A 26,384-nucleotide genomic window follows, 5' to 3' on the forward strand; every position below is an offset into this window, starting at 1 on the left:
ATCTATTTAAACATAAAGCTGTATTTATTTTTGTGTGTGATACATCATAGTAGGTAACATTCTTAAAACAGAATGAATGATTATCATTTAGGCTGGTCATATTTGTTCTCTGTGTGTGTCTGTCTCTCTCTTTCTGGAGGAAGGAGTTACACTCTGCTTGACTCCAAATTGGTGATGTCCCTGACTCTGTATTTTTACAACTGGTTTACCATCTATACGAAGTGAAACCACTTGGTGCCAATGTTATTGTTGTAGTGAAAATGAAGCTAAAGAGTCTGACGTTGGGAGGGAGTCACTGTCTCTGTCAGTTGTTGTCTGCAGTCATTTCGGTTTGGAGACTCATCATTTGGTTATTATGTCAACCATTGCTGGTTCTTCTATTAAAAATATCGGAAGTAGGAATATCCACGCAGTAATTATCCTGCTTAGGGCAAGAAGTCCTTGTAAGGTTAGTCAGTGCAAGTGCCTTCAAAGATTGCAATCAAGTGGCCTAAAGTCATCAGCTTGGTTACTGGTGTTGGTAAGGTTTGCAGTTGAATGGGGAATTACCAGTGGAAGCAAAAAAAAATTTTAAACTCCACTGGAATGCCATCACATACCTCTTTCAACTGATTTTCTTGTGCTCATTTCACATTAACTTTTGTTCACGAACAGATCTTTTGTAAGTGGAACATCAGCTTCTGAGCAGCTGTGACCAAAAATAGAATATCTCTACTCACTAAGTGACCACAGTTCATTCATCAGTTAGATGGTCAGCCTCACTTTTGGAGATATTTATTGTGCTAGGGCAGATCCTCTCCATGTGTGGTTTCCTCACTGCACAATCATTCAAACAATGTTTTTGATTTTCGTCTGGTCTTTAACAAGTGACATAGTTTGAGTTTTGTAAAGAAGGGAAGCTGGAGAGCTATATCCTATTAGTCTAATACTGTATGAATGCTTGTTCGAGTATGGTCAGGAAACCCATCTGTTATATGAATAAGCCACATACTGAGTGGGTTCAGCGTTTTGTCCCTGCACTGGACTTGATTTGCTTTTAGAAATGTGTTGTTAATGAATGGAACTTTGTTTGGATACAGCTGTCCAAAAGTATTTAGTAGCCGCTAATCTGTTTTCTGTCACTTGGTGTCTTGGGCATGTGTGTCCTTGTGTGGGGGTGTTGAATGTTTGTGTGAGTTTTCTGTTGTGATAGTACATGTTATACATATTGCACAATACAAACTTAGAAACCAATTCAGTGTTAACCCATTGTGATTTGTGTAGTACTTTCGGTTGGAACTGATGGTGGAGGGGGCGGCTGAGAGTTAAATACTTTACAGGTGAAAAGAGCCTATTTTTGTAACTCAAAAAATTCCAGAAATGCACAATGAATGAGTGAATCTGCAGTCTCATTCTTCTTGGTTTTGATGAATGCTATTGACTGAATTATTAAAATTGCGGGAGTTTGTTACTGTATAAGTTGACTAGTAGGAAAGATTGCAGTAACCTGTGTCCTGTGCTGTAGTTAATATATTGTCAGGGAGAGCACATCTGCAGGCAGTGGGGCTAGATCTATCTGCCCTCAAAATAGTTGCTTAGCAAGTTGGCGTGAATGACATGCTACTTTCTTAACTTAGAAAAGCTAAGTTCGAAAGTCCACCTTTCCACATAGATTTTATTTCCCTCCCCAAATACACATGTAACGAAAGAACAACAAATTGTATTTATTTGGCACCTTTAACATAGAAAAATGTCCCAAGGCACTTCGTCCACAAAATGGACAACAAGCCAAAGGAGGAGGTGACCAAAAGTTTGGTCAGAGGTGGGTTTTAACGAGGTTTTAAAGGAGGAGAGGTAGGAGGGAGTGGTTTAAAGAGAGAATTCCAGGGCTTGGGGCATAGGCAGATGAAGGCACAGCTGCAAGTAGTGGGGCAAAGGGTGGGGGCATGCTCAGGCCAGAGCGTAGGAACCGAGCGTTTGAGAGGGAGTTGTAGGGCCGGAGGAGGTTACGGAGCGAGGGGGGCAACTTCATGAGGGGATTTAAAAACGAGGATGAGAATTTTAAATCTGAGGCGTTGGGGGACTGGGAGCCAATGTAGGTCAGTAGGGTGATGAGCGAATGGACTTGGTGTGGGATAGGATATAGGTATTAGAGTTTTGGATAAGCTGAAGTTTACGGACTGGCCGGTGAGCATATTTCTACTTCGTTGCTGCAATTTTATATATTGGTATGTTCTTTTATATGATTGTGTGCAGCTAGATTTTCTCGGTATTCTGAGAATCTGCTGAAACAGTAACTGTTAGTTATTCATAGTATTGTTGTAGGTACAGCGCAGGAGATGGCCATTTGGTCCATCGTGCCTATGCTGGCTCTTTCACAGAGCTATCCAATTAGTCCCATTCCCCTGCTCTTTTCCCCATAGCCCTGTAATTTTTTTCCTTTCAAGTATTTATCCAATTCCCTTTTGAAAGTTGAATCTGTTTCCACCACCCTTTTAAGCAGTGCATTCCAGACCATTACAACTCGCCGCGTAAAAAAAAAAGTTTCTTCTTTTGCCAATCACCGTAAATCTGTGCCCTCTGGCTACCGACCTGTCTGCCATTGGTAACATTTTCTCCTTATTTACTGTGTCAAAACCGTTCATGATTTTGAACACATCTATCAAATCTCCCCTTCACCTCTGTTCTAAGGAGAACAAACCAGCTTCTCCAGTCTCTCCACATAACTGAAGCCCCTCATCCCTGGCACCATTCTAATAAATTTCTTTTGCACCCTCTCTGAGGCTTTGACATCCTTCCCAAAGTGTGGTGCCCAGAATTGAACACAATACTCCAGCCGAAGCCTAACCAATGTTTTGTAAAGGTTTAGCATAACTTCCTTGTTTTTGTACTCTTTGCCTCTGTTAATAAAGCCCAGGATCCCATATGCTTTTTTAACAGTCTTCTCAACTTGTCTTGCCACCTTCAAAGATTTGTGTATGTGCACCCTGAGCTGTCTCTGTTTCTGCACCCCCTTTAAAATTATACCATTTAGTTTGTATTGCCTCTTCTCATTCTTCCTACCAAAATGTATCACTTCACACTTATCTGTGTTAAATTTCATCTGCCATGTGTCTGTCCATTTCACCGGTTTGTCTATGAACTCCTGAAGTCTGTTACTATCTTCCACATTGTTTACTACATTTCCGAGTTTCGTGTCATCGGCACACTTTGAAATTATACCCTTTATACCCAAACTTTGGTCATTAATACATATCAAAAAGAGCAATGGTCTTACTATTGACCCCTGGGAAACACCACTATACTTCCCTCCGGTCCGAAGAACAACCGTTCACCACTACCCTCTGCTTTCTTCCCCTTAGCCAATTTTGTACCCACGCTACCACTGACCCTTTAATCCCATGGGCTTCAATTTTGCAATCAAGTCTATTATATGGTACTTTATCAAATGCCTTTTGAAAGTCCATATACACAACATCAACCATTATTATTTTTATTTAATTTAAAAAAAACATTTTTTGAAGATAAGATGCTCTGAAGGAACTCTGTCTTCTTCCATGGCTGCTTTGTGCTACTTACGGTCAAGATAATGGCGGCTCTAATATTCTTTGTGAACTAGTTGCTTAGATTTGTATGAGAACAGGCAGGGCCTAACCACTTCTCACTTTTGGAGCAGCTCCTGCTTCTGCTTGCCTAAAATCAACAACTTAGTGAATAGGAGATGATAAACCTAAGTCGCATCGTTATGTGATTGACGCGTCACTGCATCGCTGCTTTGTGTTATTTTAAAATGTACGAAAGTGAAACACCCCAGGAGATGGAAGCCACCCACAGCCTAAACAAAGCACCATGTTTGAAGCAACCCCCTATTGTCATTACAAATGTTGTTTTCACCTGAACTGGCTGAAGATATGTGGATAGATGTTCTGGAGTTCAACTTGCTTCTCTTTGGGGAGTGAGTGGAACTTTCTTGGATCAGATTAAATAAACATGTAGCCTCCATAATGGCATAGATTGTGCATGTCATTAGAATGAGTATGCTTGGCATTTGTTATTATAAAGAGAGTGAGATTCGTGCCCCGATTTTAACCCAAACCGCCTGGCGGTAACAGGGCCGGGTCCGTGGTTAAAAGAGCGAAAATCAACTTACCGTCCCGCTGGAAATAGGCAGGTGCCTCGTTAATAAATGCAAACTAGGTCCTATGATGTCATTAGGACCCCAAAGAAATTTTAATTGAGTGGGTTGGAAATCCCACCCAGTGGCAAACCTGCTGAGTAAAAGCTTACAAGAGTGGCTTCACAAACTGACTGACATGATCTAAAGCAGTATTTAAAAGGACACTCACCTGCAAGCACTCAGATCATTAGGATCTGTATGCTGCAATGATTAGTAGATTTGCAAGGCAGTTCTGAGCTTGGAGTTTGCTTCTCTTGCTTACCCTGATTACACACACACTATTTATGGGTGCTATTTTTGCTTCATTCCTCTGGATGGAGGAACAGTTGGAGGAAGAGGAGCAGCAAAAGCAGCCTGAACACCAGGATAAGCAGCAGGTGCGCCTGTTAGAACACTGGGGTGAGGAGATCTGCTTGTAAAAGGCCTTACCCAGCCCACAGGGTCTATAGGCCAAGAGTCAGTTTCTTGGATATCTCGGAGCAGTACTGCATCACGATGCTGCGTTTCACCGGGCAGACTGTTGCTGATCTATGATGCCTATTTCAGGAGGGCCTGCTGTCAGCTGGACCAGGGGACACCACTCGCATCTCCTGGTCTGCAGTGCACAGCAGATCACCAATTCACTCTTTGTCGGAGCAAACTAGTACATTAGCTTCCCAATGAATGCGAAGACCTGAATGAGCGAGCTCTGGGATTTGCAGCAGTGGCTGGCTTCCCTTGTGAGTAGGACATTATAAACTGCTCTCATGTAGTTGTCAACGCACCAGAAGATGGGACAGCAGCTGATGTGAACAGTAAGGGCTTCCACTCCCATCAATGTAAAACTGGCGTGTGTCACTGCAGAAGGATAATGCAAGTGTTTGCCGGTTTTGCTTGCGGCTGCCACGACACCTTCCATCCTGCAACACTTCATCCATCCCCTTACTTTTACACCCATTCCGAATGTCAGATGATGGCTGCTAGGGGGCAAGGGATACACCCAACAGACATGTTTGATGCCACTCCCCTACAATACCCCACCACGCCTGAACAACACAGGTACCATCAGAGCTGAGACCACCAGGAACATCATAGAGCATAACATTGGCATATTAAAGCAAAGGTTCAGGTGCCTTGGTCGGTCCGGGAGCGCTCTACAATATGGCCCAGACAAAGTGGGCTGCATCACTGCAGTTCACTGCATTCTGCTCAGTCTGGCAATGCAAAGAGGATTGAAGTTGGAGGAGACACTGTAACAAAAAGAGATGAGGAAGAGTTGGATAAATGCAAAGAAGAACCACAAAAAGGAGGGGTGCCACAAAGCATTGGAGCTAGAGAGGCCAGGGAGCAGATGATAAAGCAGCACTTATCAATTGCCTCATAGAAAAGTGACAAAAAACCCCTCAACTTTAACAGTCCTTGTTACCCCCTTCACCACTCCCATGATTCTACATTAAAGAACATTAAAACCATTCATCCAACCTTTATGAATGACATTCTGACAATTTAAAAAAAATTATTCATGGGATGTGGGCATTGCTGACGAGGCCAGCAATTATTGCCCATCTCTAATTGCCCAGGAGAAGGTGGTGGTGAGCTGCCGCCTTGAACCGCGGCAGTCCATGTGGTGAAGGTACTCCCGACTAACAAGCTGCAGTGGAAAGAAACTATAGACTAAAGTCCCAAATGTAATAAAGTTGATGATTTTGATTTCAAACACAATATTGTTGAAATTTTTTTTGTCCCAATTGATGAACACCCAGGTTGCTGTGGTGTTGGATGCAGTATCATGCTGGGGCACAGAGTTGTCTGCATTTAATTCCTTAGTTAAAATTTCATGCTATCCTTGAAGACTTGTATGGGAGCATACTGAAGTCAACAAGTCGTCACAACATTGATACATACGTGCACCATGCAATGCCAGTTGCATTCAGGAAGCCTTTGTTTCAGTCTCGATGTATATACTAAAATTTATGCTGCAAAAGCTTCCAAATGTTTCTGGAGAAAGACTTGCACTAATAGAAAGCCTGGTCACACATCTCAGAAATATCTCAAAGCATGTCATACAATGAAGACATCCTTGAATTTCCTTGGCATTTAAAATTTGTGTGGTTCCTTGCCAAACAAGTTTACCTGAAAATGATACCTCAGCAATATAAGTATTCCCTCTATTTCTGTTCCTACGCCCCTTGCAGGCCTTTACTTGGTACTTTCTCGATGTAAGGTGGTCAAGTTCAGAAATTTGACACGCGGACAGTGTCTGACCACTCTGGTGCTGCATGTTGACACTGCACTGGAAATGCACCACTACATAGCCTCCATATTATTTTAAGCTTGAAATAACTTATTAAATGGGACAGAATGTAACCAGATCATTCTGGTAATTTAGTAGCATTATGCTACAGTTATTTGTAATTTCTGTACTGTGCTTGAAAATGTACCCCCTTGGTATGATTATGGTGTTCAGCACTGAGTTCCTTGAAAGTGAAAGAATGTTTTGAAATAAGGTTGTGTTATAATTTGTACTGGAACTCAATATGCTTCTTCTTTCTTGAACAGGATTTAGAAATTATATACTCTCACCTCCATGGCATGGACGTACTGTCTAATTTGAGGGAACACCAGCTCAGGTAAGAGTGCACATGGGCATGATGGAATTTAATAAAGTGACACTTTTTAAAAATGTATGGACTATTCACCTTTAGTTTTCTACCCTTCGGTTTACTTCATCAGTGTATGTTAATCTCTCTCACTTGGTGTGACCGATCAGAGGAGGCCATGGATACGAAAGAGGCCAGAGTTAGAAGATTTGTACATGTGTCCAAGAACCAAGGGCTGAAGGAGGTAGTAGAGTTAAGGAGGGGCTAGACCATGAAAGATTTGTAAATAAAGATATTGAAATTAGTGCATTGTGTGATAGGGAGTCAGTGAAGGTTGGCAAGAATAGGGATAATAAGAGAGCAGGGCTTGGTGTGGGTTAGGATGTGGGTGAGCGATTTAGGCAGATTGTAATTTTAAAAGCTTGTCTCAGAGGCGAGGAGAATGTTGGCGTAATTAAGTCTGGAGGTGACAAAGGTGTGGATAAGGGATTCAGTGGCAGTGGGATGATGAAAGGGCATAAGCAGGCATTGTTGTGGAGGTGGAAATGGGTGGTCTTGGGGTAACTATTGCAGGGTTGGTAGCTCAGTCTTATTAGCAAGCGAGCAGATATTTTGAAGGGCGATGCCAAATGGGTGGTAAGTAGGACACTTGTTTGGCTGGTTGGGTGGAAAGCAGAACAGAGGACAGAGGAACAGGGAGGAGATTTATTCCCAGAAGGGGAGATGGGGAGACTTTGACCAGATATGAAAGAAAGAGGCAGTGTTCATTTCTGCTTTTAGAGAGCAGTGTTAGGGGCCATGTGGAGAAGGAAACCTAGAGTAAAGTAGAGCAGAGTGAAACTGTTGGCATGTCTAAATGGTACACAATCATTTGGTGGCAGTATAGTGGCAAACAGATAAGGATTTGAGGCAGTATTGTTGAGAAATGGGAAATGAGTGATGACTAGGCCAAGAAAATAGGCGGTGGACATATATGAAGAGGGGGTCAGAGCAGAATGGGAGGTGGGCTGGGGCATAGGAGGCAGGAGAGCTTGGGTTGAGGTAGCAGCAAAATGTGTATGTGGTGGACACAGATATAATACATACAGACTAGTTAACCTTTGGGTGATTTATGCATGAGCATGGGAGTCTGTAATGGAATTTGTGTGGTTGTTGAATATGTCCTGATGCTGACTGTGGTTGGAGTCTGGGACCAGCTGGTGGTTGAGGAAATCTGGGCCTTTGGTGAACAGGGAGAAGAGAAGAAGCCGCCCAGGGCTTGTTGGCAGTTGTGAAAAGTTCAGAGCTTGGCTGGCAGACAGTCAATATGGGCCCTGGCAGGCTGATTGGCGGTTGGAGCCTGGGCCTGGGCCTGAGCCTGACTGGCTTACTTTTATTTATAGCCCACTTATGAATGTACTATCACATAGTGTCTAATGCAGCAAGTTTAGTTTTAGTGCTCATATAGTTTACTCTAGAGGTCACATGTTCAGTATATTGTGCTAACCAATTTACTGTACCTGTGAACACCCTCATTAGATTTGTTGTTTTGTTTTTCTCCATTCCTACTGCACTGAGAAAGTACGGGACTAGCTGCTAGACATCTGTTAATAGAATTCAGTAGCAGCTGTTGGGAGAGACTGAGTAACCTGTTTTGTTCTGTTTTAAATTTTTGTTTAAAGTTATTTTCTTTCCTCAATCCCGCCCTCAACCAGCTCCACTAAAATCACAGGAACTGCAGACATAAGCCCACTACCTGCCTCTCTCTTACACAGTGCACTGGTGCACCAGCATATTGTGTCATCAGTCTGTTTTGATTTAGTTTTTTCTTTCCCCATTTAAGTTTCACTATTAACTAAAGCAGATTTAGAGAAGTGGGATTCATTTTACAGAAATTGATGTCCAGTTTTAGTAGTTCTGTGACCTAAAAAGCTCTACCATTTGAGATTGTAACAACCCAATAGTTTTTATCTAAATATCCCCATTTAGGGGATTTCCACTATGTTGGCCAAACAATTTGGGAGGGGGGATTCCAGAAGTGGATCTGATTGTGGTGCTAGGAATCTATCTAATCCCTTTTTAGGCAACAGGAGCAATGTAATTAGATCCTTTAATAAATGGCATTACTGTTACTAGTCACCCGTATGTTATTTTCTTCTCTTTGAAGACTGAAAATTCTTGTTCTCGGTTACCCTATGAATACTAATTCTGAGGTGTAGAGAAGAGCTGCAATAAAGAAAAAAAATTGGAATAGTATTCATAAGTAATCTTTTGGAACATTCTATTGTTGACCTTGAATTTAATTTGAAATCATTTACCAAGCCAACTTTGGTGTTAAAAATTACTTTTCCTGACAAAGAATGTGGGGGTTGAAAAATGAGCTAATAGTTGCAGTGCTTTCATCAGTACTACTTTAAAAGCTTAGCTGCGTGAATACTTGTCTTTCAGATTGATGTGCATGACGGTACGTTATGAAAAGCACGATGCCAATGAAGTCTTGTTCTAGTAAGTATTCATAACACCACTCAATGTTTTCATGTCAGCTTTAAACTGAAAAGTCAAAATATTATGTAAAACTTTGGAACTGCAGCAAGGAACCTTGTGCTGACATTCTTTCTGCAGGATTTTCACAATGGCAGTTTAGCAAGGATTTGTCAAGGTTTACTGCATGTTGCAATGTTTTTACTTGTCCTTGTGGTGATATCCAATAGCTTTTTTGCTAATGTGTAAGCAATGCTGAATTATTCAATATTCACTGAAATGGGAATACACTTCAAGGGGAGTAATGCTTTCAATGTAAGGTACACATCCCCATGTAGTTGGGGGGAGTGATTTGTCTCAAATATCTGGTCTCAAAGCAGGAATGGATGTAAAATTGACAGAAAGGACAAGTCCACCACTGAGCTGCTCTCATTGCAGCACTGCAGAATCTACTGATCCCAGAGTTGTCAGTAATGTAGCAATTCTCAGTATCAGCCGATTCCTGCCCTGCATCCATCCAGTCCTGAATTTTTACATGATCATGTTTTTGGATTATCATCTAGGACTGGAGGGGTGCTGTTTTGCATCACTGCTCTGAGGGCCATGTGTTGACTGCCCTGATGCTTCCATCCAGCTTAGTGCATATCTTCAGGCTTTAAGGTCTGATATGGTGAGTTTTCAGCATGATGAAAGGAGAAAAACTGAGCTTTGGCCTAACAGTTGGAGAGACAAGTTTTGGAATTTGTTTTCCTTCTTACTATTTGGGGATAGTGCTTTGCATTAGAAATATTACTTCATAGAGTATTTCTCCTTTTTAATATAGAAAGTTTACAGCATGGAAAGAGGCCATTTGGACCATCGAATCCGTGCCGGCTCTGTGCAAGAACAATCCAGCTAGTCCCACTTCCCTGCCTTATCCCCATAGCCCTGCAAGTTTTTTCCTTTCAAGTACTCATCCAGTTCCCTTTTGAAGGCCATGATTGAATTTGTCTCCACCACTCACTCTGGCAGCGCATTCCAAATCCTAACCACTCGCTGTGTTTGTAAAAAAAAAAGTTTTTCCTCATGTCACCTTTGGTTCTTTTGCCAATCACCGTAAATCTATGTCCTCTGGTTCTTGACCCCTCTGCCAATGGGAACAGTTCCTCTCTATCTACTCTGACTAGATCCTTCGTGATTTTGAATACCTCTACCAAACCTCCTCTCAACCTTCTCTGCTCCAAGGAGAACAACCCAGCTTCTCCAGTCTATCCTCATAACTAAAGTCCCTCATCCCTGGAATCATTCTAGTGAATCTCTTCTGGACCCCTTCTAAGGCCTGGACACACTACTCCAGCTGTGGCCAAACCAGTGTTTTATAAAGGTTCATCATGACTTCCTTGCTTTTGTATTTTATGCCTCTGTTTATAAAGCCCGGGATCCTGCATGCTTTTTTAACTGCTTTCTCAACTTGCCCTGCCACCTTCAATGATTTGTGTACATATACCCCCAGATCTCTCTGTTTCTGTACCCCTTTTAGAATTGTGCCCTTCAGTTTATGTTGCCTCTTCTCATTCTTCCTATCGAAATGTATCACCTCGCATTTTTCTGTGTTACATTTCATCTGCCACGTGTCTGCCCATGCCAACAGCTTGTCTATATCCTCTTGAAGTCTATCGCTATCTTCCTCACTGTTCACTACACTTCCAAGTTTTATGTCATCTGCAGATTTGGAAATTGTGCTCTGTACACCCAAGTCCAAGTCATTAATATATATCAAGAAAAGCAGTGGTCCTAGTACCGAGGAACACCACTGTACTCCTCCCTCCGGTCCGAAAAACAACCGTTCACCACTACTCTCTCTTTCCTGTTACTTAGCCAATTCTGTATCCATGCTGCTAATACCCCTTTTATTCCATGGGCTTCAATCTTGATGACAAGCCTATTATGAGGCACTTTATCAAACGCCTTTTGAAAGTCTATATACACCACATCAACTGCATTGCCCTCATCTACCCTCTCTGTTACCTCATCAAAAAATTCTATCAAGTTAGTTAAACACGATTTGCCTTTAACAAATCCATGCTGGCTTTCCCTAATCAATCCACACTCGTCCAAGTGACTGCTAATTCTGTCCCAGATTATTGTTTCCACAAGTTTCCCCACCACCAAGGTTAAACTGACTGGCCTATAGTTGCTGGGTTTATCCTTGCACCCTTTTTGAACAAGGGTGTAACATTTGCAATTGTCCAGTCCTCTGGCACCGCCCCCGTATCTAAGGATGTTTGGAAGATTATGGCCAGTACTTCCGCAATTTCCACCCTTAATTCTCTCCGCAACCTAGTATGCATCCCTTCTGGACTGGGTAACTTATCTACTTTAAGTACAGCTAGCCTTTCTAGTATCTCCTCTTTATCAATTTTTAGCCCATCCAGTATCTCAACTATATCTTCCCTTACTGAGACTCTGGCAGCATTTTCTTCCTTGGTAAAGACAGATGCAAAGTACTCATTTAGTACCTCGGCCATGCCCTCCTCCTCCATGAGTAGATCTCCTTTTTGGTCTCTAATTGGCTCCACCCCTCCTTTTTGGTCTCTAATTGGCTCCACTCCTCCGTTTATTGATTGCATGTCTATAGAAGACGTTTGGATTCCCTTTTATGTTGGCCGCCAGTCTATTCTCATACTCTCTCTTTGCCCCTCTTATTTCCTTTTCACTTCCCCTCTGAACTCTCTCTTCAGCCTGGTAAGGTAAATTGTCATAATAATGGCAAAAGATTGCAGATTGTGCTGAGTATTGTATTTAGTCAAAGGACTAACCTTTTCTGAAAAAGTAGCATTAGCTAGAAGAGCAATTTGTGGAACACTTAAACTGTCGGCTAGTCCACAGGTAGAGAACCGCTGGTTCTTTAGCGGTAGTGGGAGAAATAGGTATCCTGTGGAATGCATGCGGCAGTGCAGTTGCAATTGTATTCCTGTAAAGTATGCGTAGCATTGTTGGGAATCACACTGGTCTCTCCACGGTGTCTGTGGAATTTCAGGTTCTGGAGGAGCTCTTCAGAGTCCTTAAAGTAAACTAATATAATGATTCTGTTTAATTATTTGCATCATCACCTTTTCATCCTACAGACTTGAATTTTGCTCTTAATGTTTTGCGTTATTGTGTAGGTACATTTTCCTTTAACCAATTTTCTCTTTTTTTTAGTCCTGAAAGCATTGCTACTTGCTGGTATATCCTACTTTCAGGATCTGTATTTATCAAAGAGTCGATGTTTCTGCCACGTTGCAGGTAATTTATGCATTTTTCCCGTGATTAGATAATAAATACTGTGTTAGGATTTTCTGAGACTCAAATGATGGTGGGGAACAAGGCCATACCCAGGATTCTGGAAAGACTCACTGCTCACTGCCTCCCCCCTGCCCCCCCAACCACTTCAAAAAAGGAACACAAAGTGACTTTTTTTCCTGCAGAATGTATGTATCATGGATTGCATTCCCATCAACTGTTGCCCTGCTCCATTCCATTTCACTCCTCCAATGTTGTGATACTTAAGTAGTAACTCTCCTTCCTGAGTTCAGTCCAGGCTTCCATTGCTCTTTCTGAATCTCCTTTTCCTCTCCCTCTGTTCTGGTGGGCTGTCTGATTTTAAATTGGTAGTGGGAGCCATGACTGAAGTTGAATATCACAGTGCTGGAAGAATGGAGCACACCCCTCGCTGCTAGTCAGCTCCCTTCTAGCACTATAATATTTAAATGAAGAAATAGGCCATTCGGCCCCTCAAGACAGTTCCGCCATTCAGTTAGATAACTGGCTGATCTGTATCTCAACTCTGATTACCTGCCTTTGATCCGTATCCCTTGATACCCTTACCTAAGAAGAATCTGTCGATCTTGGTCTTCAGAATTTTAATTGACCCAGCATTCACAGCCTTTTGGGGAGATATTTCCATTACCTTTTGTGTGGAAAAAGTGCTTCCTGATTTCACTCCTGAATAGACTAGCTCTAATTTTAAAATTGTGCCCCCTTGTTCTGGATTCCCCACCAGAGGAAATTGCTTCTCTGTATCTACTGTATCAAATTCTTCTATTATTTTATACACCTCAATTAGATCACCCCTCAACCTTCTACACTCAAAGGAATACAAGCCAAGTTTATGTAACCTGTCCTCATATAATTTAACCCTTCAAGTCCTGGCATAATTTTGGTGATAATTTAAATTGGAGATTCGCACAATAGATGTAGAGAGAAGACATTTAAAATTTTAATGCAAAACCTGAGAGTATAGTTGTAAAGAGTTGCCATTTAAACATTGCAATATTGGAGGATCGGAACTTGACAACTTACAACTTCACTCCCACACATTGAGATTTGTTGATTGTTAGTAAGCCTCTGGTGGGAGATGATCAAACTACCCTTTCATTTGTGGTCTTTCACATTTTGAATCCAGCCCAAATTGATTGGATTAACCTTTTTCATTTTCTGCTGAATGTGAAGGCCCTACTTGAAATTAGTATGGAATCTTACAACACCAGGTTATAGTCCAACAATTTTATTTTAAAATCACAAGCTTTCAGAGATTATCTCCTTCGTCAGGTGAGTGAGTGAAAGGTTCTCAAATCGCATATCTTATATTAGGCTGGGACACACTCACACCAATCAAAGGTGTCGTTGGTGTTCAGACAGGTTAGCATTATGTATGTAAATTAGTATGTATTCGTATTGAGTGCAGGCCTACTGCACAGTACCTGAGAATTCAGCACAAATTGGCAGTCTGACCTAGGTGATGACAATGTAGTACAAGTGTGACCTTCTGATTGAAGCCTGTTGTTGGCACACAGTGGAAGTAGTTTTACTCTTCACTTGACTGGGATATCTGACCTAGTTGTGATTGATACTGGATTTAAAAAGTACAAAGATCTTCCCTTGCCCAGTACAAAGATCTTTCCTTGCCCAGCACTAATATCTTTTACTTTTATAAAGAAAAGCTATTATGTTATCATTTGCTTAGTGGAATGACTGATCTTGCCACTCTCTTTTATTAACATTAAGTAGCTTCTGGTGATATGGATGAATAATATTGAATTAGGCTTAAAGCACATGAAGATCGTTATTTTTTTATTTTCAAGAAGTGACCAATTCACAGTTTTGCCTTTACACCATTTTAAAAACTGTACGTGAAAATTGAATTATTAAATCAGGATTGTGTCTGCTCACGTGAAGTAGATTGAGTTAGTGTTTAAAATACATGGGTGTTGCCATAACTCAGCTTATTCTTTTTCTGAGAGTTGTTTGGCCTGATTTTCTAAGGCAGTAACACGTTCTTGGGGTACTGATGCCTTCATTCTCAAGGTTTGGCCATGGTCATTTGAGTGGCCACCAGATCATTTGCTTTTACAAACTTAAGCATGCCTATACCATGATTCATAATCTTGTACCAATGGTTACAATAGTGCAAGCGGAAAATCATCTACTTTTTGGTACTGAGAAAAAGGAAGATTGCTGACTACTGGTGAGTGCAAAATGAAACTAAAAGAAGGGAGCAGTAAAAGACCAAACTGCAGAAATGAGTCATGAGAGCGCATTTTATAATATTATATGTGATTTCCCTACAAAATTCAGTGATATAAAAGTCTATAATTGTGCAGTTAATGAAGCAGTCCGTGTCCGCATGCAGCAAGACTTGGACAACATCCAGGCTTGGGCTAATAAGTGGCAAGTAACATTCGCCCCAGACAAGTGCCTGGCAATCCCCAAATCATCCCCAACAAGAGAGAATCTAGCCACCTCCCCATGACATTCAACGGCATTACCATTGCTGAATTCCCCACCATCAACATCCTGGGGGTCACCATTGACCAGAAACTTAACTGGACCAGCCACAGAAATACTGTGGCTACAAGAGCAGGTCAGAGGCTGGGTATTCTGCGGCAAGTGACTCACCTCCTGACTCCACAAAGCCTTGCCACCATCTACAACGCACAAGTCAGGAGTGTAATGGAATACTCTCCACTTGCCTGGACGAGTGCAGCTCCAACAACACTCAAGAAGCTTGATACCATCCAGGACAAAGCAACCCACTTGATTGGCACCCCATCCACCACCCTAAACATTCACTCCCTCCAACATGGGTGCACCGTGGCTGCAGTTTGTACCATCTACAAGATGCACTGCAGCAACTCGCCAAGGCTTCTTCGACAGCACCTCCCAAACCCTCGACCTCTACCACCTAGAAGGACAAGGCGCATGGGAACAACACCACCTGCACGTTCCCCCCACCCCCAAGTCACACACCATCCTAACTTGGAAATATATCGCTGTTCCTTCATCGTCGCTGGGGTCAAAATCCTGGAACTTCCTACCTGACCGCACTGTGGGAGTACCTTCACCACATAGACTGCAGCGGTTTAAGAAGGCGGCTCACCACCACCTTCTCAAGGGCAGTTAGGGATGGGCAATAAATGCTGGCCTTGCCAGCGAAGCCCACTTCCCATGAATGAACAAAAAAAAGTTAGGCTGTCAACGTACGGTGACATTGTGGTTAGACTCACAGGTGCAATCTTTTGGAACTTGTGACTCCACTCAGCTCAAGGTTCAGATAACATTGATGAACTGCTTGAACTTCGTTGTTGCAGTCTTGAGTTCATTTGAACCCTTCTGCATTGCTGTCCATATCTTCTAGACATATCGGCAGCTGTACTGATTTGTACTTATCAGCAGCAGACACCCATATTCAAAACAACATTGAGATAAATTTTATAGGGAAATTACATGCTATCTGTAATATCTATTAAGGCATAATGCCTGTACCACTCTGTAGCAACAGGACAGCAAAATCATGCACATACCATTAGCACTTCCTGTTATTTGGCACGATATATCCAACATACCCATATACCTAGGGATATTTTCCCTTGCCAGGATGAGGGGCTGCAGAGAGCAAGAATCTTTCTGAGGCCCCTGGACTTAAGAAGATATCATGGACGCCATATAATAAGTTGGTTTGGAAAGTGTTACAAGAAAGTGACGCAGTCTTGGGGTGCTGATGTCTTCATTCTCATGGCTTGTGTTCTTGTTAATCTTCATAAGCATCACTGTATTTCAGTGTACTATAGAGACAATTAAAGCATGGAGTTGCACTCAAAGGAATCACAGGTTGGGAAATCATGGTCCCGAAGCCTGTGATTTCCCAATCATTGAAATTAATGAACAGAAAATTGCGGGCTGTGGGCCTGTGATTTCCTGACCTGCATTCCCTGGGAGCGCCTAAATGCAGGAGTCTAAATGTCGAGAAGTGAATCTTAAAAAAAAAAAGGGGAAATGAGATTGAAAGATACAGCACTTTAAGAAAAAGTAACAAAATGGAGAACGGTAACTGGAAGAAATGAGAGAACCATTGGGTATCATAATAAATAGCTATTTAACCTCTGGTGTATTCCTAGCGGGCAGAGGATTAAGGAATGAAGATAGGGCCTCATGACTTCGAAAGACAAGTGGTCTTCTGTTGGAATAAAAAAGACATAATAGCTTAATTTTATCCTCATTCATGAGTGATGATTGCAGCAATATTTCTCACCCTGTCACCAAGTTGCATTGGTTTCTTTTTTATATATGAGAAGAGAGATGAATAAGGAACATTGTGATTAACATTCCCCAACATAGAAATGGTTACAAAGTTTATAGCGGCATCGTGTATGGCTAATAATGACTGTGATTAATTCCCATGTTACCAAATAATTATATTTATTATTTTCTCCTGAAATAACTTGTGTTGGGGTACTATTCCACAGATACACTGGAACCTTGTTTAAATAGCCATTCTTCTTCTGTGAACCCAGACAACGAGTGTTGGCAGGCTATTCGACTGTTGGGTCATTATAACTGAACTCTATCCTGTCCATGGATCGTACGAAAAAACAAAAGTGTCGAATGAGGAAAGACCTACTGGTCCATCCAGCCTGTCCCATACAGTTATGATCCCTTACGTATCATGATGCAGACACTCCTAGGGAAGACGCAAAACAGATTAAAAACCTAGGCCAATTAGGAACAAAATCTGGAAAACCCCTCCACGACCCCTTTAGGTGATTGAAACTGGTTCAGGAGACCACATTGATTCTGACTTATATTACCAGGTATCTACCTCTTGTACGAATTAATCTCCTCCCGAGCCAGAAACAGGTCCAGCTCTCTCCTGAAGCTATACAGCGAATCAGCATTCACCCCACAAGCTGGCAACCTGTTCAACAGGTCTAACATTCTCTGGGAAAAGAGGAACTGCCTAACATCCAACCTAGTTTTGTCCTTAGGTAACTTATAAGCATGGCCCCTGGTCCTCCCTAAATTATCCATTTGAAATAATTTGTCCACGTGAACACAACCTAGTCCCTTCATTTAATTTATAAACCGCGATCAAATTGCTCCCGAGTCTACAGTTCTCTAAAGTATACAGACCCATCTCTTTAAGCCTATCTGGGTAGCTAAGATGTTTTAAACTAGGAATAGATCTTGTGTCCCTCCTCTGCACCTTTTCCAAAGCCTCAATATTCCCCACCATGTGAGGGGACGAAAACTGGACACACTATTATGAATGAAGCCTAATCAAAGTCTTGCACAAGGGCAAAATGGTATGTTTTGTTTTGTAGTGAATTTTCCTGCCATACAACTCAGTAACCTCTTTGCTTTAACTATAGCATTGATTGAGACTGATGCACTATAAAGACTTTAAAGACTGATGCACTGTACCACCCAGATCTTTTTCTTTCACCACTGTCATTAACTCTGTTCCTGGTCAGGTATATGTATATTTAGCATTTGACCTGCCCACATGCATAACAGTTCACTTTTCTAAGTTAAACATCATTTGGCAAAAGTGGGCCTATTCACACATTTGAGGTCTGCTTGTAGTAGTTCAGCATCTTCTACAGTTTAACACTCGCACATGGCTTTGTATCGTCCGCAAACTTGCGGCTCATTCCTTCAACACCCACACCTAGGTCACAAATGCAGATAATCAAGAGCAAAGGTCGTAACGCTGATCCCTGTGGGACACTGCTCTTACCAGATCTTCAAGTAGATCCAAATCCATTAACAACAACTTTCTGCCTACAGGCCTTCGGCCAATTCATAATCCACCGCAGTAGATTATCTCTAATTCCACAAGATTCTATCTGGTAGAGTAGCCGCTTGTGAAGTATCTTTTCAAATGTACACTTAGCAGCCTGAGTTACTATATAGTAATCAGGATTAGGAACCCTGGCTGAATTTGTTCCTTTCCTTTCTCTTCCATTCCACCCCTCAAAACCCAGGAATGCTAAGGCCAATTGTAGTGTCCCACCATCATTCCAACTTAGGTCAACTGAGTCAGAACAGTGAATGAGTTGGGTGGGGCTTTTCTCGTCTGTACAGCCCAGTACCCCTCCGCATGGCAAATTTCCGAATGGATTTTAAAAAAATAAATAACTGGGAGAAGTTGCTGTTCTACAGAAACCTGTTTGTGAAAGTGATACCGCCTCAATATTAGCAGATTCTATCTGTTTTTGTATGTTGGGGCTACATGGGGACTTCACAGTGTTACTGTGACCGGAATTGTTTTCTGTGAAACTGTCCCACCACATCAATGAGACAGAGGGAGGTAGGTCAAGCCTTCCGAAAAATAGTGGCATGTTTAGAGGAAGTATCTTTACTTTCAAGATATGCTTTAATATTAGTAGAACACTAGTTCACGCCGACCATTGTCCACACACAAGTTCCTGATTTTGACTGAGCCATTGGGTGAAGACAGAGATGGTCTGAGTGGAGACTGCATTCCCAAAAGGACAAAAGAAACATTGAAGGTCTGAGTAGCTCTCCAGCACTTTCTGTTAGATGGTTAGAACTTTGTATTTGAGAAAAGTGGCAGGTCTCCTACCTCTTCTCTAGGCTGGGCAATAATAAGGGGGGAAAATAAGACTTTTTTGAAATTGTGAGAAACAGGGGGGAAGAAAAAGGAAGTTTGTCATGAGAAACTTGAATTCAAGTGTTGTATGTGTGGACTTCCTATTGCAAATTTTTTTTTTGCAAATTTACACATTTAAAATGCAAATCTTTTTTGTTAGCTTCTGCTTGCTACAAACTAAACTGTTGCCAGGCCAGCAGCTCATGGAAGTCTTGGAAGAGCTGGAATGCGAGACATCCATATTGGGCTTAGTTTCTGCTGATTCCTACTGAATCATTCTTTTTGCACTTTTGGCGCCATTCATTTTTCTGATCTGAATCTTGTGGAATGTTTTGTTTTCAATGTTGCTATTGGTGGATTAAATCCTGAATCTACCAATGGAAGCACTGAAAACAATTTTCCAAAGCACCAGTAATGCAAAATTCCAGTCAGTGGAACCAGAATAGCAGCTTCTTGTGCATTCCCCCACCCTTTACCCCCCCAATGGCAGCTGTGCCTTCAGTTGCCTAGGCCCCCACGCTCAGGAATTCCCTCCCTAAAGCTCTCTGTCTCTCCATCTCTCTCCTCCTTTGAGACCATTTTGGCCACACCTCCCATTATTTTCTCCTTTGGTTCGGTGTCCATTTTCTTTCTTGTGCCTCTATGAAGCACCTAGTGATATTTTTCTACGCAAAAGGTGCCATATAAATGTGAGTTGTTTTTTTGAGGCAAAAGATGGAGAGACAATGGTAGAGTGGATTCTTGTGGAAAATGCATAGGATTTGAGGACTGGGGGAAGCAGTTTAAGAAGTAATAGAATTGCAGAATGGATTATCAGTAGAGGTAGTGGGCCAAAAAAAATGGCAGTTTTAAAAAAAAAGTGGAAGAATTCCTGTTAGGAAAGGGGATACTGGACTATTAATTTCAGAATCACTGCAAATAAACTGAAGGGAGGTTTGGAAGGATAGTATTCAGTACTCAAGGAACATCCTGGAGAGCAAAGATAGCTCCAGGCTCTCTTCTCTGCTACCAATCACCTCCAATGCCCCCTCCACCTCACCTCCAACACGTGCGAGGAGCCCATGGGCATCTTTGTTACTAAGATTGAGACCATCTATTCAGCTGCTTCTGCTGCTCATCCCCTTCCTTTTGCTCACCAAGCTAAACATCCACCCTAGCCCTGATTCTGCATCCTTTTCTAGTTTCCTCTATCCTCTCATGCCTTCTCGAAGCTCATGTTATCCACTGGACCCACCTCTACCTCTCTTGACCCTATTTGCAATGAACTGCTGACCATACAACTTCCCTTCTATACCGTTACCTCTGGATTTCCCCAAGTATGTGGTGATACAAAAATTAATTTATTTTGGGAAATGCTGTTTTGCATTTGTGGTAGGTAATACAGCAGTTTAGAACTGGTGACAGAATAATATTTCCACAAGCTGGACTGTAATATTTGAGCAATCAATGATTTTAAGGTACATTACTCCAGCATTTAAATTAAATGCAACATGTAGACCAGCAAAAATGGGAATCTAGACTCGAAGCTACGTTGTTCCCTCCCCCCACCACTATACACCTTGACGACATCATCCAAAGATGTTGGGGTCAAGCTGCACGTGTATGCTGATGATACACAGTGCCACCTCTCCACCACCTTTCTTGACCCCTACTCGATATCCACAACTGCACTGAACATAATCCACCAAAAATATAATTTTCTTAAAATGAAATTGGGATTAAATCCTGTATCTTCATTTCTTCTCTGTCTTGTTAAAATTAATAGCATTCGCCAAAAATAAACAACCAAAGCAGTTGCTTTTTGGTGAATGCTATTGATTTTAAGAAAAATCGAATTCTTTAGTCATCAATGTGTTGAGGCATTGATATGTGGCGCAATGGCTGTTCAACGATATGATGTGGCGATGCCGGTGATGGACTGGAGTGGACAAATGTAAGGAATCTTACAACACCAGGTTATAGTCCAACAGTTTTATTTGAAAATCACAAGCTTTCGGAGGCTTTCTCCTTCGTCAGGTGAGTGTGGGATTCCATGAAGGTTACCGCATATAGAGAACAATGCCTGGTGATTACAGATAATCTTTCCAACTGCCCGTTGTCAAGGCAATCAGACAGAGAGACATTACATACAGGACGACTGAATATACAAACGGTCAGAGCCCAGAGAGAGACACAGACACGTCCGAAAGCAAGAGAAAGAGAGAGAATGACCAGTTGTATTAAAAACAGATAACTTTTTTTCGCTGGTGGGGTGACGTGTAGCGCGACATGAACCCAAGATCCCGGTTGAGGCCGTCCTCATGGGTGCGGAACTTGGCTATCAATTTCTGCTCGACGATTTTGCGTTGTCGTGTGTCTCGAAGGCCGCATTGGAGAACGCTTACCCGAAGATCGGTGGCTGAATGTCCTTGACTGCTGAAGTGTTCCCCGACTGGGAGGGAACCCTCCTGTCTGGCGATTGTTGCGCGGTGTCCGTTCATCCGTTGTCGCAGTGTCTGCATGGTCTCGCCAATGTACCATGCTCCGGGGCATCCTTTCCTGCAACGTATGAGGTAGACAACGTTGGCCGAGTCACATGAGTATGAACCATGTACCTGGTGGGTGGTGTCCTCTCGTGTGATGGTGGTATCTGTGTCGATGATCTGGTATGTCTTGCGGAGGTTGCCGTGGCAGGGTTGTGTGGTGTCGTGGACGCTGTTCTCCTGAAAGCTGGGTAATTTGCTGCGAGCGATGTTCTGTTTGAGGTTGGGTGGCTGTTTGAAGGCGAGTAGTGGAGACACCACTACTCGCCTTCAAACAGCCACCCAACCTCAAACAGACCATCGCTCGCAGCAAATTACCCAGCTTTCAGGAGAACAGCGTCCACGACACCACACAACCCTGCCACGGCAACCTCCGCAAGACATGCCAGATCATCGACACAGATACCACCATCACACGAGAGGACACCACCCACCAGGTACATGGTTCATACTCATGTGACTCGGCCAACGTTGTCTACCTCATACGTTGCAGGAAAGGATGGCCCGGAGCATGGTACATTGGCGAGACCATGCAGACACTGCGACAACGGATGAACGGACACCGCGCAACAATCGCCAGACAGGAGGGTTCCCTCCCAGTCGGGGAACACTTCAGCAGTCAAGGACATTCAGCCACCGATCTTCGGGTAAGCGTTCTCCAATGCGGCCTTCGAGACACACGACAACGCAAAATCGTCGAGCAGAAATTGATAGCCAAGTTCCGCACCCATGAGGACGGCCTCAACCGGGATCTTGGGTTCATGTCGCGCTACACGTCACCCCACCAGCGACAAAAAGAGTTATCTGTTTTTAATGCAACTGGTCATTCTCTCTCTTTCTCTTGCTTTCGGACGTGTCTGTGTCTCTCTCTGTCTCTCTCTGGGCTCTGACCATTTATATATTCAGTCGTCCTGTATGTAATGTCTCTCTGTCTGATTGCCTTGACAACGGGCAGTTGGAAAGATTATCTGTAATCACCAGGCATTGTTCTCTGACTATATATGCGGTAACCTTCATGGAATCCCACACTCACCTGACGAAGGAGAAAGCCTCCGAAAGCTTGTGATTTTCAAATAAAACTGTTGGACTATAACCTGGTGTTGTAAGATTCCTTACTTTTGTTCAAAGATAAATAGAGGTTTGGTTTTCCCATGGTTTTGGGTTGCTAATCTCAGCTCTGCTGCAGTAGAAGGGGCTGAGTGAAAGTCAGTTGTCGTCTCAATAAAGGTGGGAAAATCTTTCAAAGTTGTCCCTGGAGTGGTGCTGTGAGTGCCTCTCGGCCTCAAGCTTCAAACACTTTTGTTGGAATGGGACATTTGATTGCAGGTGATGTGTAGCTCTAATATCACAAAAATGACACTTTTTTACAATCCCACTACTTCAAACTTTTAAAATGTACGGTTAGGTCTTTCTGGATAGATGTCAACTCAATGCAGCGTGAATGCCTGACAAATGTTAGGATGTGGACAAACCTAATGACGCAGTGATTCCTTTCAATCAGTTTTTTTATTATTCATTCTCGTATGTGGGCGTTGCTGGCAAGGGATGCGTTTATTGCACATCCCTAGTTGTCCTGATGACTGAGTGGCTTGCTAAGCCACTTCAGACAGCAGCTAAGAGTCAACCACTGGAGTCGTGTATCGACCAAACCGGGCAAGGACAACAGGTTTTTTTCCCTAAAGGACACTAGTGAACCAGTTGGGTTTTTATGACATTCTGATTGCTTCATGGTCACTTTTACTGACACCAGCTTTTATTTCTAGATTTTTTTAAAACTGAATTCAAATTCTTAAATTGCTATGGTGGGATTTGAACTCACATTCTCTGGATTATTAATCCAGCCTGTGAATTGTCATTTGTTTGAGTGGGGGAGGAAGGACACCATCTTTATGGCAATATTTTGTTCTGCACAGACATGAAAAGTATTTGTTCAAAATGGTTCCCATGCAGAGATAATACAGTGTATCTTACTCAGGAATGTGACATTGGAGGTATCAACTACAGAAGTTATCAACAGTACTGCAATCACGCCAGATTTTGCTGCTAACTCTGTTTGTCTGCTTTAATGCTAAACAAATGCACCAAATTATTCAGCGGTGAGACTAGTTGGCACCAGCTAGTACTTGTTAACTGAACAACACATTTGGACTATTTTGGTAAATGAGTGGAAAATGTAGCCCCCAAGTATGTAAATGAGTGGAAAATGTAGCCCCCAAGTATGCGGTGACACAAAAATTAATTTATTTTGGGAAATGCTGATTTCCATTTATGGGATGTAATACAACAGTTTAGGACTGATGACAGAACAATATTTCCACAAGTGGGACTGTAATATTTGAGCAATCAATGATTTTATGGTACATTACTCCAGCATTTAAATTAAATACAACATGTAGACCAGCAAAAATGGGAATCTAGACTAGAAGCTATACACTAAAAGTTTGATTTTGTTTTGAAGAACAACAAATGGGGATGGAGTGACTAAATTTTGTCACACCCCATTGACAAGTTTTTGCCAAATGGTATTGCACATTAATTTCTTCCAATAATGAATAGTTAATTTTCAGTATAATACTTCAGAATTGTAGCAGTATTGTTATGGTTATTACAAAAGTACATATTTTATAAAATAATTTTACAGTTTAACTGTACAGATTTAATTTGCAAAATGAAATAGGTGTGTGTATGTGTGTGTGTGTGTGAGAGCGCTCAAGTAATTGGAGCTCGTGTTAATTCAGCAGACACTAGTTGGCCTATAGCACTTCATAAGTTGTTTTTTAAAATCTGCTATTTATGCCTCTGTGTTCTGTCCTGCCTTGTATGTGATCTACTGAGGTTGGGCTTTATTGTTTGTTTTAATTATTATTACCTTTTGCTGAAACAGCCGGGGTCCTATAAGGCAAAAAAAAAGTGATCTGGTCACTTGGACATATAGAAACTAACTGTCTTACAGTTTTTTTTAGGTTTAGTATTTTGGTTCGAAAATGTCTCGCATTAATCTTTTGATATGATCTAGGCATAGTTGGAAAAGAAAGAGGGAAAGAAGAGTGGCATCCTGCTTTGGAAAATTTAAATCATAGTCACAGCACATTTGTCTTTTATACTGTATTGATAAGCTGCAGCTGCCAGATAGCAGTTGAAGGCTCAAGCTGGTATGCAGGCAGAATTGTCGACTTCAGAGCAATTTAACCATGTTTTTTTTAACCAACCGAGGCGTGAGGTCATTTTCAGCAGGAAATGCACATGCCTTGCTCCTGGTGAGCAGACAGCCAATTTCAATGCTGCCTTTCACAGTCAGAGAAGGGAAAAAGCTGTAAAAGAGGAAGCTTGAGTCTGGAAAAGAAATGTTGAGACACAAACCATGTTTCTGACCTAAAGCAAGTTACTTAGTTGCAAAGCAACTTGCAACGGTTTTGAAGTGGAGCTTTATTTTGCAAAGATTTTTTTCCCAAAAAGGATTCATTTTTTTGGAAGCCTTTTATCAAGCACAGCAGAACTGGAGTTGGAGTGCAGCAGCAATATCTGTTAGCTGACACCTACGGTATAACCCAGCCTCAGCACAGAGTTGGTAAAGTGCTTCGACTTCATGATAGGAAGTTGTTTTCTTCGAGTCCACATAAACTAGAAAATACACCTTAAGTTATGCAGTTACTGGTATGTTTTACTTTTTTTTCTAAAAGTCTGATGTGTTTCTCTGCAGTGAAAGTGTAGGTTGCAGTTTTTAGGGATTTTATTTCAGCAGATTCCTTCAGTAAACAATTGTAAGGGTAAATCTGCTGTGTATGTCGGCGATGAGATTGAAAAGAAGTTTGCTGATTTTTTGAAAATAATAAAACTGGACACTTTGTTAATGGACCCATCAGGGGGTTTAGAATTCTTCGGAATGATTAACTGTGCAGTGAGGTTGTTTAAATCATTGTTTATTACAGAGTGTTTTTAAGTAAATGGATTAACTTTTTTGTAACTGCAGTATTTCTCTGAAGCCAACACAAATTATATGAAGTTGTATATACTGCAGGAGTTGTACTCAAAGGAGTAATGTTCTTATTTGGAACTTGTTTAAGAATTCATGATTCAAATAAGGTTTAAACATTATATAGATCATTATTCAGCAATTCAGTCTCTGCTGGTAAAGCTCAATGTTCAGACTTAGCTACAGCATTCTGCCTAGATTTAGTTAACTGACAGATACTGTTTAGAGAATGTCTTTAACTTGCATACTCAAATTGGTATGAAATATTAACACTTGGGGAAGTAAATGGATTGCTATAAATGCTGATACTGTATCATTACAAAAAGGGTATTTTGATCACGAGAGAGAACAGTGAACATTATCAATGCAATAAAGTCAGGTAGTGACTTTTTTGTGAAGCAATAATGGCCCAGAATTTCCTTGGAGCTGCTTCCACTCCACCACCATTACTTTGCGTGTAAATGGGGTTTCTGTTGCACTTCTGGCGAAGTTACGGTGGCGGAACAGGAGCAGCTCCAAGGAAATTACGGGCCACTCTGTTTTGACATTTTTATCCTAAATTTTAGCCAGCACAGGTGAAATATTTACCAAATACTTTTTTTTTTATAAAACCATTGCCTCCTTTAACATTTGTATGAATGATGTTCTATATAGCAATCAGGCATATAGCTCAGAAAAGTAGAGTGCATTATTGATCAAATGCTCTTTTCCTGTTCGCAAATTCTAATAACTTTTAGCATCATAATGATGTATAACACTTTCTCACTTGACTGATGTCTTC

The 26,384-nt window shown here is 41.7% G+C and overlaps 1 protein-coding gene across 7 annotated transcripts in view; it reads left to right on the forward strand.

Annotated features, from left to right (window-relative positions):
- rapgef6 (Rap guanine nucleotide exchange factor (GEF) 6) overlaps positions 1-26,384 on the forward strand; it is a 342,757-nt gene that overhangs the window by 95,988 nt on the left and 220,385 nt on the right. For 6 of the 7 annotated variants that reach the window (XM_067996162.1, XM_067996163.1, XM_067996168.1 and 3 more), the window contains exons 2-4: positions 6,695-6,765; positions 9,163-9,219; positions 12,379-12,462. In XM_067996162.1, coding sequence (XP_067852263.1) covers positions 6,695-6,765; positions 9,163-9,219; positions 12,379-12,462 — 212 coding nt within the window. Of the gene's footprint in view, positions 1-6,694; positions 6,766-9,162; positions 9,220-12,378; positions 12,463-24,912; positions 25,285-26,384 lie in introns of those variants that run through there. The other variant, XM_067996167.1, reaches the window with a different exon arrangement.

The sequence above is a fragment of the Heptranchias perlo genome, chromosome 14, assembly GCF_035084215.1.
Source record: "Heptranchias perlo isolate sHepPer1 chromosome 14, sHepPer1.hap1, whole genome shotgun sequence".
In the NCBI taxonomy this organism is placed as follows: domain Eukaryota; kingdom Metazoa; phylum Chordata; class Chondrichthyes; order Hexanchiformes; family Hexanchidae; genus Heptranchias; species Heptranchias perlo.